The 14651-nt window shown below is 53.7% G+C and overlaps 4 protein-coding genes across 4 annotated transcripts; 2 read left to right on the forward strand and 2 right to left on the reverse strand.

Moving 5' to 3' along the window:
* Positions 1-992: 992 nt before the first annotated feature.
* On the reverse strand, positions 993-6205 carry GLOTRDRAFT_114103 (kinase-like protein). The gene is made up of 6 exons (XM_007864210.1): positions 5541-6205; positions 3453-5483; positions 2871-3399; positions 1622-2816; positions 1529-1567; positions 993-1470 (listed from the first exon to the last, which is right to left on the reverse strand). The coding sequence occupies exons 1-6, from the start codon at positions 6164-6166 to the stop codon at positions 1217-1219; spliced, it is 4674 nt and encodes a 1557-aa protein (XP_007862401.1). The 5' UTR covers positions 6167-6205; the 3' UTR covers positions 993-1216.
* Positions 6206-8072: 1867 nt separating this feature from the next.
* On the forward strand, positions 8073-9254 carry GLOTRDRAFT_98403 (uncharacterized protein). The gene is made up of 4 exons (XM_007864211.1): positions 8073-8427; positions 8481-8521; positions 8580-8896; positions 8954-9254. The coding sequence occupies exons 1-3, from the start codon at positions 8250-8252 to the stop codon at positions 8892-8894; spliced, it is 534 nt and encodes a 177-aa protein (XP_007862402.1). The 5' UTR covers positions 8073-8249; the 3' UTR covers positions 8895-8896; positions 8954-9254.
* A 1702-nt stretch (positions 9255-10956) lies between these two features.
* Positions 10957-12301, reverse strand: GLOTRDRAFT_55356 (Mov34-domain-containing protein). Its single transcript, XM_007863686.1, has 6 exons — positions 12175-12301; positions 12086-12125; positions 11843-12033; positions 11710-11791; positions 11314-11658; positions 10957-11248 (listed from the first exon to the last, which is right to left on the reverse strand). The coding sequence occupies exons 1-6, from the start codon at positions 12261-12263 to the stop codon at positions 11060-11062; spliced, it is 936 nt and encodes a 311-aa protein (XP_007861877.1). The 5' UTR covers positions 12264-12301; the 3' UTR covers positions 10957-11059.
* A 167-nt stretch (positions 12302-12468) lies between these two features.
* Positions 12469-14619, forward strand: GLOTRDRAFT_136278 (uncharacterized protein; the record flags this gene model as incomplete). The annotated part of the gene is made up of 4 exons (XM_007864212.1): positions 12469-12656; positions 12718-13468; positions 13521-13898; positions 13950-14619. 4 exons carry the CDS (start codon positions 12469-12471, stop codon positions 14520-14522), a joined length of 1890 nt encoding a protein of 629 aa, XP_007862403.1. The 3' UTR covers positions 14523-14619.
* Between the last annotated feature and the right edge of the window lie 32 nt (positions 14620-14651).

Here is a 14651-nt window from a genome sequence, read left to right on the forward strand (position 1 = left end):
GATGTGCGAGGGCCGTAAGGCGATGGAGGGGACGGGTGGGATGGGAGCGATTGTGTGGAAGTGCCGGCGTATGACGAGCATGGTGGGTATAAACTGGGCGTGTGGGGGGTGGGTATAGGCATCGCGTTCAGCGGCGCGGACGAGGAGCTCTGCTCGGGCTGCGGATAGGCTGCGGGGAACGAGTACGCATGTATCATGGGCACACCTGTGGAATGACGGTGGGGGCGGTCGCGGTTGTCGTGGCTCTCGAAGAAGAGATGAGAAGGCTTGGCGTTGAGTGTGGCTCTCTGCAGCCTCCCGCCGGGCACTAGGCTCTGTGGGATTGCTGTGCTCTTCGGTCTGGTCAGGCCAGGCGATGGCGATGTGTCTCTGGTGTCATGGTGCAGCGCCGGTGCTGTAGCGCTGCGATGCGAGAGTCGCCGGTGCCGCTCCGTAGCGTCATTTCTATTGATTGAGGCATTCTCATCAATATTGAAGAACCCGTGGTTGTATGTAGCTGGCAATGGAAATACTTGGGTCAGTATACTCGAGCACGGATCCGCAACAGCTTCGTCAAGCCTATCACCTCCAGGCTCGTCGAATTTGACCTTTATGAACAGGCCGAGTTGGCCCTTGCAAGCGCCAACAGCGGTGCCCAAAGTAGAAGATGGAGAGACCTACATGATGCCTGCATGATACGCGCTGTCCCGTCCGACTTCGGCAGTTCCCCTGAGCCTCTTCACGTCGCCGGGTATCGTTCTCGCTGGTGCAGGTGGCCTACGTCGGCAGAAAGACGGCTTGTGCACGACGTGCGAGGACAGGAACAACGGTCTCGACGGCGAGCGCTCATATTCCAAACATGCTGTCTTACCGCTCAACAGGTACTCAGCGCCCATAGTCACAGCCACGGCCTAGTAAATGACTTCATGAGGTTGCTAGCAAGGCACCGCCCGTCCCAGAATTATTCAACCGTGGCACCATTGCCACCTTACGAGGGGCATTCGAGAACGAGTGAGATGCCGACCGAACCGCAGTATGTGATAATGACACAATAGTCTAACGTACAAATGCAAGGGAAGTATGTATGCAGAGGTTGGATGTGGACAGGTAAGAAAATATGCAGATGCGAGAGAATGCCGATAGAAATGAAACGATCATAAGTGTGTGTCATGAGCAATTGCAGTCAGGAAAAAATATGATTTGCATGAACAGAAAAATAAAGAACGGACGTCGTGAATCAGGAAGGTTGCGTGCCAGGGGTTACCTTGGTGGCTCGAGGTCCCCCCTCCTGCACAGTGGAGGTTTTGAAACCCACTTGTCGCATTACAGCAAGGAGATCGGCTTTCTGGACAGGTTTGGAGAGATAGGCGGCGAATAGGTGGTTTGGCTCATGTGGCTCGTTCCCGCTGTAAGCACTGACCGCGATTATGGGAGTAGTTGTATTTTTCCCGTTTGTACTCTTGATATAGCGAGCAGCGCCCTCGCCGTCCACTAGAAGAATGAGGTCAGCGCCATTCCTGACACAGCGATAAGTCATTCCAGTACTCACAGACAGGCATGTGCAAATCCATGAGAATGCAATCAAACTCTGCAGAAGAGTACAATGAGCGTCCCGAGCTGGGCCTCAGATTAGAGAACTTACTTATGTCACCCATAGCGACACTGATAGCTTCGGACCCATCAGCCACGACGTAACACCGACATCCCAAGCGGATCAACAGAGTCTCGATGATCTTGGCCGTGATTGGATTATCGTCCACCACCAAGCAAGTGACCGCCCGATCATTAGGGTCCGGCGCTCTCTTCAAGTCGACGGATGATTGTTTGAGATCCATCGAAGCTACAGAGGACGGCGGCGTCGTAGCCTCGTACTGAGTAGACGACTGCCCACCAGAGGATTGACACGCTTCCGAAATCACTGAACCGTCGCCGCCGCTGGATACCGATGCTGTCCGCAGACGGCTGGGCATAGAGTTCCGACGTAGGCCATCGCCATCCCAATGATTGAGCTTGAAGCGTTCCACTGTCGTGTACTCCGACGGTTTGCGAGCATGCGTCCCGGATCCTGAAGTTGAGGGGAGAACGCTTCCTCGCGACGGTGAGGACGCGATGGAAGATGTTGAAGTTGCCGGGGACGGGGGACTCGTCGGCATGTTCTTGGTGTCTAGAGCGGTCACGACAGAGGGAGGTTTCTTGATGCGTTGCGATATACTCCGTTTGCGCGAGTGTATGTTCGTCGGGTCAGAAAGGGTGTGCGATAGCGGAGCCATCTGATCCGACCGCAGCTTCCGGATGACTTCGTCGTTGGCCTGCTTGAGCACGGGGAGGTTCTTGAAACTAAATGCCCCGAAATCCTCGTCGGGAGGGGTTGTCAATTCTCGGTTACCCATGATAGGCACTGGAGCTGTCGTGGAGTGAGTGCCAGGTTCAGGGCTTACGGCAGGACTCTCGGAGGAAGGCTGGCCAGAGACAGCAACCGCTTCCTCGTCGTGGAACAACGCAGGAATGGCGCCCCGAGGGTCAAAGTAGTCGGTCGACTCCGGGTCCGTCACCTGAGGGATGAACGCGGCCTCTGAAGAAGTGACTTTGTCCCATTCGATATCATGGAACCACGGGTGCCTCTTCACCTCCTCGGCACCGTTTGCTCCCAGTCGGCGAGACGGATCGAGGGTCAATAACCTTTCCATGAAGTCACGGGCTTCTTCGGAGAATTCGATCCAATCTTCATGCCATTCTATATGGCCTGACAGGATATTCTCGAATACTTTCTCGGGAGTCTCCGCATGGAAAGGCGGGATACCGTAGAGGAACTCGTAGGTAATGACGCCTAACGCCCACTGGAAACTGGAGTGAGCCTCAATGTGCCAATGCAGAGAGAACGCAGGACTCACCCAATCGACAGCAGCGTCGTCTCCACGGAGACCTAAGATGGTCTCGGGAGCCAAATAGTCCGGCGTACCCACAAACTTCTGTTCGCCCGGAGGAGTATTGACTCCAGAATGCGACCGGAGGTCGGTTGTCAACTCGGCAGCGAATGATTGCAATGGGCTGTCATTGCCCCTATTGCCGTTCCTGCGCGAGAATCCAAGAGACTCAGAGCCACTGGATTCGCTGATATCATCTGGTGAAGGTATGTAAGGGCTGGCGGCTGGTCGAGGAACGGGATGTATCCTCTGGCTGAAGTACGAACCTCCCGTGAAGAGATCTGCCGAGGTTAATGGCGAAGACAAGTACGCGGCATCCATGGACGGAGGCCGCGAACCAGGGCTGTGCCTTGCGCCTCGCGAACGCATGCCCCGCTCAAGGAGGTACTGCCCCTCTCGGGTTTGCCGACCAAGAAGACCAATCCTGCTCAAACCGAAATCGGTGAGCTTGAGGTGCCCGTGTTGATCAATCAGGAGATTATCGGGCTTCAAGTCTCTGTAATGAGCAGTTAGCATGGTACACATGTGTGATATTCATTTGCGACGTACCGATGCACAATCCCTTGGTTATGGAGATACTCCAGCGCAAGCACGACTTCGGCGACATAGTTCTTCGCCCACTCCTCTGGCAATGAACCGAGAGACTTCAGCAACGCTGCACAATCCCCACCGTTGAGATATTCCATGACGAGATACAGGTTCTCCTTGCTCTGGAAAGTGAAGAATAGTTTAGCGACGAACGGCGATTCCGCCTGCTTCATAAGAATCATCCGCTCCGCCTTAACGTTGGTGATCTGATTCTTCGCAATCATGTCAGCTTTCTTCAGGACCTTGATCGCGTAATAGTCTCCGGTAACTTTCTTCTTCGCTAAGAACACGGACCCGAAAGCACCCTTGCTGATAGGCTTGATGATGTCGAAGTCCTTGATAGACGTGGGGTTACTTCTCGACAAGGGCGCTACGGAAGGCAGTCGGGGAGAGAGTGGTCCAGGAGCTGAAGATGTTGGGCTCAGTATCGGCTGGGCGGTTGAATGCCTCCGGCGAGAACGTTGCAAAGCCGGTGTCTCCCGAGGCGAGAGCATGGGCGACAAAGGAGGTGTATCCTGTGGTTTCGGCTCGAGGTTCTGGGCTGACTTTTTCTTCTTCACCGTCTGAATTGCTTCCTCGTTTAGGTCAATGGGAGGCGGCGTGTCTTCAGGAGACATGTTTGCTACTATGGGTGCAGCCAGAGCCAGAGGAGAGGAGATGGAAGACGGAGTAGAGGACCGAGTGAACATCTGGCCAAAGATCGGGGGCACATAAGCCGGCACAGGGCTGGGCGCGATGGTAGTTATGGTCTCTTGTGTTGACCGGCTTTCACTTGCCTGTGGCCTACCTGAAGGAGCTGGGGAGGCTGGAGCGACCGGTGTAGGGTCCGATGAAGGCTCATCGCCCTGGAAAGCGTATTCTGAGGTAGTGCTCGAATGGTCCCCGCTTCGCTGTCCTTCCTCTTGCTCGTCGTCCTCTCCGCCTTCAGCCTCTACTTCATCCACTGAAGTGAGAGTCATTTCAATCTTCTCCTCCCACTCCTGCCGTATCTTCTCAGAGTACTTGATGGTGTTCTGCAGCCGAACGACGTTATCCGTCTTCTGGCGCATGACTCTCTCGGCATCTTCAATGAGCTGGCATAGAGCCGCATCTTGGGTCGAAGGTCTGCACCAAGTACGGACTTGCGTCATCTTGCGCTCAGAAGTAGGCGAAAGTAGACGCTGCCGTTCAATAGGCTCTTTCTGCTCCTCTTCTTTTAACGCAGGGACGGAGATCTCGGACGCGACTTGTAGGATATCTTCAAGCTGCTCGAGAACGCGGCGCTGCATCTTCTTGACCCCCATCCGCTGCATCTTGCTAGCCAAGGGCCCGCGGAACAGCATCAATGGAGAATGGGAAACAGGAGATGATGAAGGTGAAAAGAGGGGCATGCCACGATATTCGGGAGGAGTGCTAGGCGAGGAGCGCTCCACACCGTTTAGCAGCTCCCGGATTGTATTCCGGAGCTCCATGATAGACTCGTTGCATTCTGCAATCTCCGCTTCCAGACGATGGACTTCACTGCAGGTCTCGTTGTGCTTCTCAAAGAACCACTGAGGAATATTGCACTCGCAAATACGGCACAATATAGGAGTCGCATTGATTGGCCGTACGGGAGGGAAGGGTGTTGCCGGTTCGAACGTACCACGCTCATCAAAGTCCTTGAGCGTCTCAGGAGGCAGCGGCTCGTCGCCGACTTCGCCAGTCTCCAGAGTGATCGAAGGAGTATGTTGCCACTGAGGAGGTCCAACAGGCTTAATTACCCACATCGTGTGCGTAGCTCGACCTTCCTCGCGGTCCACGATAAGCATACCTTGACCCTCCATCTGCTGGTACAGGACGCCAGAGGCACCATCTCGGTCTTCCTCCGGCTGCACCTGCAACTTGAAAGTAACCGAGACAGTATGGGAGTCGTCTTCTTGTAGCCGCCGAGTTGCCTCTTTGAACACAGCCCAATCAGACGGAGCGAGCAACCGAGATATTCGAGACTCGAATAGCTCTTCCGGATCCGAACTAAATCATAGGAGTTTAAACTTTGGACGCTAGAGACAGTGCGAAACAGATACTTACCCCACTACTGTCCTCCAGGCATAGTTAATCCATTGTATATGATCACCGTCGAGGTCTAGCTCCAGCACAATGTTGCGATTTTGTGCCAATTCCGCCTGCAACCGCAATCGTTCAGTGGCAAGGACACGAGCAGATTCGGTGATTTCGTGAGTCTTGGAAGTAGAGGCACCGCGCTCGTGGTCCTTGGAAGGCGTCGTGACAGACGAAATATCCTTCGTAGCTTCGTCTCGGGACCTTCTGCCGTAGCTAGTCGTGCGTGACATCCGTAGCTTAGCTTCGTCATCCGGAGACAACTTGAATGCACTAGCTTCAGGGACTTGACCCTCCTTCTGTGGACTAGGCGCAACGGAAGCAAGCTTCTCCTCCTCCTGAGTCGGCTTCAATACGAACGTCAGAGGCTCATCCTCTTCGCGCTCGTTATCGTCGAAGTTCCAAAACTGCTTCTCCGCCTCCCACCACTCCACGACACGGCTGAGACTGGCAACGGCCAATAGCACCTGTACATACCAGTTGCGACCATGCCAATCAGGGTGCTCTTCCCATGCTTTCCCTATCGCCTGGACCCGCTGCACGAGCGATTCACAGACTTTGGGTTGAGATGTGAGCTGAGCGATGGACATGTCCATGACCTCCGTCGCAAGGGCGATAAGCTCATACAGTGCAACCATGATCGGCTCGACTGGGTCGTCAACGAGGATGCGAGAGGATCGGCGATTATTGGGGCTACCTATAGTCTCAGAAAAACTGCCGTGAGTCGTCCCAGGCAAGGGCGAGCGGGAACGTGAGGTGGAACGAGAACTTGCAGCTGAACGGGAAGGTCGGCCGGGGATGTGGATGGATCGCGATAGTCGTCGCGACGCCTGACTCCCAGTGCTCCAGGAAGGGGCCATGGCATTCTGCTGCTTCCGTGCATCGGAGAGTGTTCCCGTAGTGTTTTGTCTCCGAAGGGTGGTGGAAGCGGAAGATGAAGCTGATGCTACAAGAAGGCCCGGGGAGGACGATGAGTGTGTTAGAAGGGGGGGTCTCTGGATGTTTTCCTCAAGGGACGCACGTTGACGACTATGTCGGCCACTATCCAACTCCGCATCATACCCACCGTCCGAGCTGTACTCATCACTAGGGACGGTGAGCTCTGACGGGTTCAAGAAATACTGGTCGAACTCGGCATCGCTGCGCTGAGTATCATAGTCGGCTCGACTGGCACGATCTCGCTCACGGCCGCGAGCCTCTCTTTCCGCTTCGCGTTCGGCTTCCTCTTCACGGAGCCTCTCCTCGAAGAATGCGGTAATGGAATTGGTGACTCGCTGCAGCTCCTTGTCACATTCGGCCTTTGCGGTCTTCAGACGGCGCATGACGTGCCGTCGCACGAACGGCATGGACACTGTACTGGAACTGGTAACATTGTGGCTGCCGCTGCTGCTTGTGGCTTGGTTACCGATAGACGTCAAAACGGTCTCGGGCGAGAATACGAGTGGACTTGGCGGCTGTCGACGTTGAAAACCAGAGTCCGACATGGGGTCCCCAGCGGCGAGCAGGAAGAGAGGGCGCGTAGGAGATTAACTGGATATAAGTTCCAGGGGAAATAAGAGAGCGTGGCGGATGTTGGAATGCGGACGGTGGGCGGACGATATGGGACACAAACGGGGGACAATGGGGGATCAGCAACGCATGAGTTGGCGAGGGTGGCGTCCAGCAAAGCAATAGCCGATGAATAAAATACGAAGAAAAGGAAGCGGTAGAGGTCGCCTGCCTCGTCTGTGGATGAAACAGACTCCACAGAGCTCGCGAGAACCGGCGCAGAGAGTATTTCAGCAGCCCGCACAGGCTCAGCCCGACTCCAAGGACCTACGAAACCCTCGTTGCCATCAAACCTAGATATCCTCTTTTCCTATTCACCCTCCACGCTGAAGATCGCTTTTGCTACTTCGCCCTCCGATAAACACGACCAAACACGCCCATATCAGGCAGGTAAATCACGTGAGCCGGGCCTCCGGCGTCGACTACCAAATTGAGAAGCACCCTTTACACTAATGTAAATCTGCCTTGCTGTGCAGTACATAATTACTAAATAGCGCCGTATCTTTATTCCCTTGTAGTCTAATGGTTAAAGCGTTAGTAATTTGTGTTGTGGACGAGAGTTCAAGACGCGGCGGTGCATTTTATATTTATGCATCTTTTTCTGTCTAACATTGTCGAGAGTCCATCAGACTACACTCATTTCTCTTAGAGGTAGAAGCAGCAAATTTTTTTGAATAGTTTATTTCTCCTCCCTAGAGCTCATTTGTAGTCACTATTTACTTAGGACTGCTATACGCGGGAAAGCCCTCAGGCGGCGCCGGCGGCGCGGGAGGTCACCTGACTTACCTACCGCATTAGGTGTTGTTTGGTTGTGTTGATCGGAGGGCGAAGTAAGTCCAACTCGCTGAAGATCCGTGCTCCGCCTACTTCCCGTTATGGCCACGGCAGCCTCTGGAAATTCCATTTTCCTTCCGTAAAATCATCCGGGTGTCCAGGGTCCCCCGCCTCCCTCTTCCCTTGTCTGCAACGTGTGCGCGGTCTCGAGCCACAAGCTCTCTCTTTCCTTTTCACCGCCCGAAGCAGCGTTCAAAGCACGCTGCCACGGATCTCAGGACCTCCTCTCCCTGGCCTCGAAAATTTCCCGGCCTTCACGACCGGTAGAGGGTTAAATTTTAACACGTTTCTCCTGCCATGTCTGGCCTGGCACCCGCTCTTCGCCAGTTCGTCCGCGGTTCCTCCTGCAAGCGTCCTATAACGACTTCAACAGCATGGACGCGTTCGTACTCGGCACCCACGTACTCGCAGCAAGTATCGGATGTCCAACAAGCTCTGTCGGAGGCCGTCCCTCAGTCCTCTGCGGCCCCGCACAGTGAGCTATGCATCCCTGCTCATGAGCATTCCATATTCCTTACTCTGAGGCAGAGGTCCCTGATGTTGGCCTTAAAACCGTACGCGAGAACAAGGTGCGAGCTCCCATTGTCCTGTCTCTTTCCCCCCGACTGACAGTGTTTCATGGCGCAGTTTGTTACCCCGGGGCGCTTTTCCGTAAAGGCCTTCGAACAACACCGATTCCCCCGTAAACCTCCATATGTCGGCCCCGATGCAAAGACCTCCCGCTACAACGATGCTTTCTACCAGCTCGGCATCGATCCTCTGGACGAGTGCACGAATGCACGCCTGCTATCGGACTTTGTGACTGAGATGGGCAAGATCAAGAGTCGCGCAGTGACAGGTCTGACCTGGCGCTCACAGAGACGACTCTCCAAAGCCATCAGACGAGCGAAGATGATGGGCGTCATGCCAATGTTGAGCAAGAGGACCAAGTTGCCCTTCTAAAGGTCCGCACATTCATCATGATCCTTCGTCCCGGCGCGCAGCAACTGATTTATCTTCAGGGCGAGACGGATCTGGTCCATAATTGAATGTCCTCAGATCCTCGAGAACCCCGTCTGGATCTTAAATACCACCATCACCTCGACCGGTACCAGGGGTCCCGGAACTTAGAATAACGGTCCTCGTCGCCGTCCCCCTTTGTACCGTCTGGGCCAGACATTGACGATCGTGATCACTCTGACGTACAAGAAGTATTTCACCAGAAATACGCAGTCGCACGCTAAGCCCCGAAATTACACCAGCTAGAGTTCACTTGCAGGGGCTTGCTATCATGGGACACTGGATGACTTCCCGTAAGCATTTAGAACGCGTTTTTAGCAGTTCTAAATCTCTAAACGCATCAAGCCGAGATGCCGTCTTGTCACGCTCTCGCTTAGACCAAGTTTTGATGAGGCTCGTCGAGCAAAAACCGTCTCTAAACTTTAAATCTAGCAGGGGGGGTCGACCCCCCTTTCCAAATCTCCAGACGACTCTGAACGCTCGCTTAGCCTCGGTTAAGGTCCGCGTATCAAACCTGCCATCAGCACCTGCTAAATTGAGCGATCCGCTCGCCATAAATGGAAAGCGACCTCATGGTCGTGACTTGCAGTCGTCGAGCGTTGGTCTGGCATTACGGATGGGAGGAACAGTTCTATTTTTCCATTGCACCGTGGCAGCGAGTGTGACCAGGTACGCTGATGGCGTTTAGAACTGCGAAATCTAGGATTTTGGCTTACGGGAAGTCATCCACTTCCGGTCTCATGATCACAGTGGACAGTCTAGAGTGTTCTCTTGGGCCAGGGCAATGTCAGATAACGCTGCAACTGAATACATGTGTGAGCGAATGCGACCTAAGGATATGTACAGAATTGCAAGCCGTGCCTACGATTAATGGCAGTTAATGGCCGTGTATCCGCGGAAGCAAGACACCTTGTCCACATGCCAAGATTGGCCACCGAAGGCTTTTGCTGCTGCAGCCGAAGGACCAGGAGAACAGCTTGCTAAAATTGTCAATGACAAGGCTTGGTTCTTTCAAGCTTGGAAGTGCGGAAGCGTTGTTGGTCCCTAGACGTCGGATTGTTCACTTGTCCTCCAAGCTTTATCCACGTCAACTGGATGGAGGTTATCCTCCTATCACTCGACCAAACTGTCGGTTTATCTGCCTCTTCGTCTAAGGGGTAGTGGCGTGCAGTATCAATATATTGTGCAACTCGGCTTGATGCGAGCCAGGAGGCTGTTTACTTTGACAGCCCTGGCTGCGTTGAGGGCGCTGCGTCGCCAGGTAGACACAGGTGTCCGCAGGTTTGCTTCCGTGTCCCGCACATCTATATCCCGTGTGTCCATAACAGCCGGACAGGAGTGCCGAAAGTTAGAACTATGTACTAACGACGGCTCTGATTATGGATGCCCGACTGTAGATCAACAGGGGAGATGTCGCTAACTATACCACGTGAAGAGGCCGTAGAGTTAGCGTAGCCCTCGCGGGACTCGGTATTAGCAAGTCCTGATCACTTGCCGGAGAAAGTCATTTGAGTCCTCGGGGACCTTGTACGAACGGCCTTGGACGGCAGATGTGGATGCACGGTCGCCACAGAGTGCTCTGAATGCCTTCACGGCTGCGGCAGGTGGAATCCACCAACGCTGCATAACCTACGCAGGAATGGATAGCAGCAAGACCAGAGTGTGACACTTGTTTTTGGAACGATCGCCCTCCAAGTTCACGCTCCCTATAGGTGGCCCAGACAATTATGGCAGACATTGTTCAGTTCCTGACAAGGGCACTCGATCCTGAGAGGAGCGATGGAGCACGACATCAGGCGCCGGGGGACGCTATACTGAAGGAGACAACCATAATGATACGTGGCCGAACCGGTGACGCTCGTTGATCTTTCTCCATGATTGCGGAAGCTTTGCAGCTCCTGTTCCTCCATTCGTCAACTTTAATTGGCACACTCACCTCCCATGGTCAAGGCCGACGAATCATCTGACGAAGTCCCGCAAGTGGATCAGAAGCAGCGCAAGCCACCGCCGGCAATGATCGCACCAACCGTTGGCCTGCTCGAATATAAGGAAGATCAATTATGGATACAGTAATAGACGGATGGAATTCTACACGTAAGTCCGAGCTTTCAAAGTTCAGCCAGTAGCATCGTGCCCAGGTTCTGGACGACCTGATCCCCCATTGCCTTCTCCACTGCTTCTTCCAGATGACGCTTGGGATCTTGCTTGCCCACATGCCGGGTCTTCAGCTGCTCTGGTGTCAAAGAAGATTCCTCTTGCACCGACTTGTTGTAGGCTTCTGACAGCGTTAGCATGGACTAAGGTTGGGCAACATGAGTCATTGAGTCTTCATGACGGTCAAAGAGGACTCCGAAGACCCTACCTTGATGGCCTTCTCGTTATGCTCCTTGTGTAACTTGAAGTCCCTGAGCTTCAATCCTTCCGTCCAGTTCCGCCGGTGTAAGTTCATGAGCATTGCTTGTTCCAAATCGGTCTTCCTATAGTTAACAGCAATGGAGTAATAATGCCGATTCAAGCCGTGGATCAAGGCTTGAATTGAAGGTTTATTAATATGTCCGATATTGGACGTCGTCTGCCGAGGTTCCTGCCCAGCGAGGACAGGTTGTGGGGGAATGAGACGGAATGCATCAATGACGACCTTGCCCTTGACGGATTGGATAGGGTCGACGACGACGGCAACAGACCGGGAGTTCAGGGATTCGAATGACTATATGGGCCATGAATAGGAGAACTCCACTTAGCGTAGCTGGTCACGTACCTGTTGTGTGTTGATATCCACGCTGGACAACCAACAGCCGAATCCTGGATGGGAATGGTACCATCCTACCACCATTTCAGGCCTAGAAAAATATCAGCAGGACATCACGGGGAGTTTGGAGATCTGTAGTCACCTGCCGGTCTGTTTCAACATTTCCACCATTTTTGTCTGGAAAACGTCGTCGACAGACTCCACAGTAACTGTTGTTCCTGACTGAGGCATCGCGAAAACGTCCACCACCTGCACGGTGTAATCGTCCACGAACTCTCCTAACATTAAACCCATGACTTCCATGGGTACACCGGCTCGTCCGTGTTTCAACATCTGGGTAGGAGGTTATTGCCAGCCTCGAGAAACAAGGAAATACAGAGCTCACCTTCAAAAGCGCCAAGGACGAGATATGGATAACTTCGCCACTGCAGACGCGGCTCAGCAATTACATTGACTGCAGGGGGTGCTACTCACTTGTCCGGTACAGACGAGTCCCCGGCCTGGTGCTGGCCACTGGCATGCTGGGCTTGCGCCATCATACGCTCAAACTCTGGTTCCGACATTGTGCTGGACGACGAGGAAGGTGGTGGATGAGTGCAGGCGCGTTAGTGCAGGTGAGGGTGACGCGTCTCCGATCGTACTTGCTGTTTACGCATTATTTGTTCGGGCGGCTGTGTCGATGCCCTAAAGTGGATGGAGCGCATCTCCTTTCGCGTTCTCTATGTTTCGGTTTACCGTCTCGTTGCCATTGGTATCACGCCCAAGTCGATGACCAGCGAGCTCTCAGATGCCCTCAATCCCTATGCTGTACAGAGCAGAGCGCGGAGCACCAATGTCGTCAATCACTACGCAAGTCCTGTTCAGCCTGTCGTCCAGCAACCCCGGCCGTACGTTCCCCATCGCAGTGAACTCGAACTCGCCATCACCGAGCCTCCTTCACCGCGTCCTCCGCCTCAGTAAGCATCTGTTGGTATATATGAAACTAAAGCCTCATGTGAATCTTCCGCTTTCGTGAAGATCACGACCTCAGCCTCGTCCAGGACCGGAGGGCGCCAACGTAAATGCTGTTCGGGAATTGTTTCGCGTCATTGCGGCAACGAAGGAAGCGAGTGAGCTAGAACGGAAGCGCAGACTCGCATGGGAACAGGAACAGGAGGCAAAGCACGTCCAACGTGAATCTGAGCTGGAGAGACAGATCGTGGATCTGCGCCAGGAGATGGCATCCTTGAGAGCCCAAGTCGCTCTGCTACCTTCGATGCTGCTTAATAGCGTGCTAGGTGCGGCGGCTCAGTCTCAGATTGGGGGCGCATCTGTCACTACAGAGTTTTCTCCTCCACACCCCATATCCCCGCACTCTCAGCCCTCCTACTCGCCGAACCCCGCACCTCAGGCGCCCCGCCTAGCTCACCCCGTGCACCCTATGTCTCCCATCTCACAGCCTCCTTCGCGTCCTCATCCGTTGTTTGTCGAGGGCTCCTCTTCACGGCCCTTCCTAGTTGAAGAACATTCAGACATTGGTCACGATGGACGCGATACCTTCGCAGAGTCATCTCCGTCCGTCGTCTCTTCCCCTCAGTTCCGACAGACAGTACCTCCATCTCGAGAGACCGTAACGACTTCCACAGTACCTCAACGCAGAAGAAGGACAGATGTCAGCCGCGAGACTGACGGAGACGACGAAGGAAGTGCCGTAGAAACCAGTGATGGAAATCCTGAACGCCCCTTGAAACGTCGGAATCACCGGGATACCAGGATCCTGACAATTCAAGTAAGTTGCATCATCTGCAAGGACGGCCTTGTAAGCTCAAGATACTTTCTAGCACGCGATGCGGCATCAGATGCTCAAATCCATGGGCCTGGAGAACGATAAGCAACTGCCTGACAATCATATAGAAGGTGCACCGCTGGGTCCCAGCGAACCGGTGAGGTTCGTCTGGTTGAAGACTATCAAACAGTCTGAGCATAATGCCAATATGCGAAAACGTGTGCTGGAGGAGCTCAAGGCAAATCGGAAGTTATACAAACACGTTCCGGAGCAAGACTTCAACGACGCGACGCTAGAGGCCGTGTTTGACCAAGCCTTCACCACCTTTCGGCATAAGTTCAAGACGCAGAAGGATGCGTTCATCGCTGAGCAGCAAAGAGCTAAAGAGACTCAGAAAGCCATGAAGGCTAGAAGGCTTTTGCGGAAGAAAACTGTACGTTTAGTCGGTTCTCTGGCGCATGAATCTTATTAATTCCAGTAACAGAAGCTGGCAAACCGGTCTGAGATGCGTAGCAAAATCAGCGTCTTTGCTCACGAGACGTTCGACGGTGCCTTGCAGGTTGAATGTATGTCATCTGAGGATTCTATGGACGAGGATATCCGCTTCGGAGTCCCTCGCGTGCAAGACAAGGGCCAGGTTTTACGCATACGTGGGCTCCTCTGGCGTAGTTCGCGTCTGCAGAGGTTCTTCGGCGTCCTAGACGAAGAGGATAAACTGGACAAGACGATGAAGCCTAAACGAGGACTCGGTCGTAAAGAGCGGTGTTTTGGCCCTCCGAGGGATGGCATGCCTCCGAAGGGCGTGGCAAGCTGGATGATCAGTAGGAGATGGCTGCGCAACATGGAGCTAACCCAACCCGACTTTTCTCAGGCCCTCAAGGACGTCATCGTCGACGTTCCTGGGTTCAATTGGGAACACTTCCACGACCTTGGCGACGAGAGTGATGATGAATACGAACTCCAGGGCTTCGGACTAGAACAAACGCAGCCCCAGTATCCGGTGCCGTATCAAGACACTAGTTATTCTCTGCAGTATGCATTGGCTCCTGTATCATAAACGCAATTTCCCCTCGCAAGTCGCTGTGGCCCAGATCTCGCAATGCTTTGAATCTCGCATGTAAATTATTCGCTATGTTGCTGGTCTCTGTAGTGCCTATATACTATGTATTCTATGATAGATATAAGA

This window comes from Gloeophyllum trabeum, assembly GCF_000344685.1.
Source record: "Gloeophyllum trabeum ATCC 11539 unplaced genomic scaffold GLOTRscaffold_00002, whole genome shotgun sequence".
Classification (NCBI taxonomy): Eukaryota; Fungi; Basidiomycota; class Agaricomycetes; order Gloeophyllales; family Gloeophyllaceae; genus Gloeophyllum; species Gloeophyllum trabeum.

Excerpts from the sequence above, each read along its gene's own strand:
- GLOTRDRAFT_114103 (XM_007864210.1), bottom strand. The coding sequence starts at position 6,166 with ATGGACATGTCCATCGCTCAGCTCACATCTCAACCCAAAGTCTGTGAA. Across the intron at positions 2,817-2,870 it reads ACGACGCTGCTGTCGATTGG|TGGGCGTTAGGCGTCATTAC; the intron begins GTGAGTCCTGCG and ends TCCAGTTTCCAG. Across the intron at positions 1,471-1,528 it reads GGATTTGCACATGCCTGTCT|TGGACGGCGAGGGCGCTGCT; the intron begins GTGAGTACTGGA and ends TCATTCTTCTAG.
- GLOTRDRAFT_98403 (XM_007864211.1), top strand. The coding sequence starts at position 8,250 with ATGTCTGGCCTGGCACCCGCTCTTCGCCAGTTCGTCCGCGGTTCCTCC. Across the intron at positions 8,428-8,480 it reads GTCCTCTGCGGCCCCGCACA|AGGTCCCTGATGTTGGCCTT; the intron begins GTGAGCTATGCA and ends ACTCTGAGGCAG. Across the intron at positions 8,522-8,579 it reads AAACCGTACGCGAGAACAAG|TTTGTTACCCCGGGGCGCTT; the intron begins GTGCGAGCTCCC and ends TTCATGGCGCAG.
- GLOTRDRAFT_55356 (XM_007863686.1), bottom strand. The coding sequence starts at position 12,263 with ATGTCGGAACCAGAGTTTGAGCGTATGATGGCGCAAGCCCAGCATGCC. Across the intron at positions 11,792-11,842 it reads ATGTTGAAACAGACCGGCAG|GCCTGAAATGGTGGTAGGAT; the intron begins GTGACTACAGAT and ends ATATTTTTCTAG. Across the intron at positions 11,659-11,709 it reads TGGATATCAACACACAACAG|TCATTCGAATCCCTGAACTC; the intron begins GTACGTGACCAG and ends TGGCCCATATAG.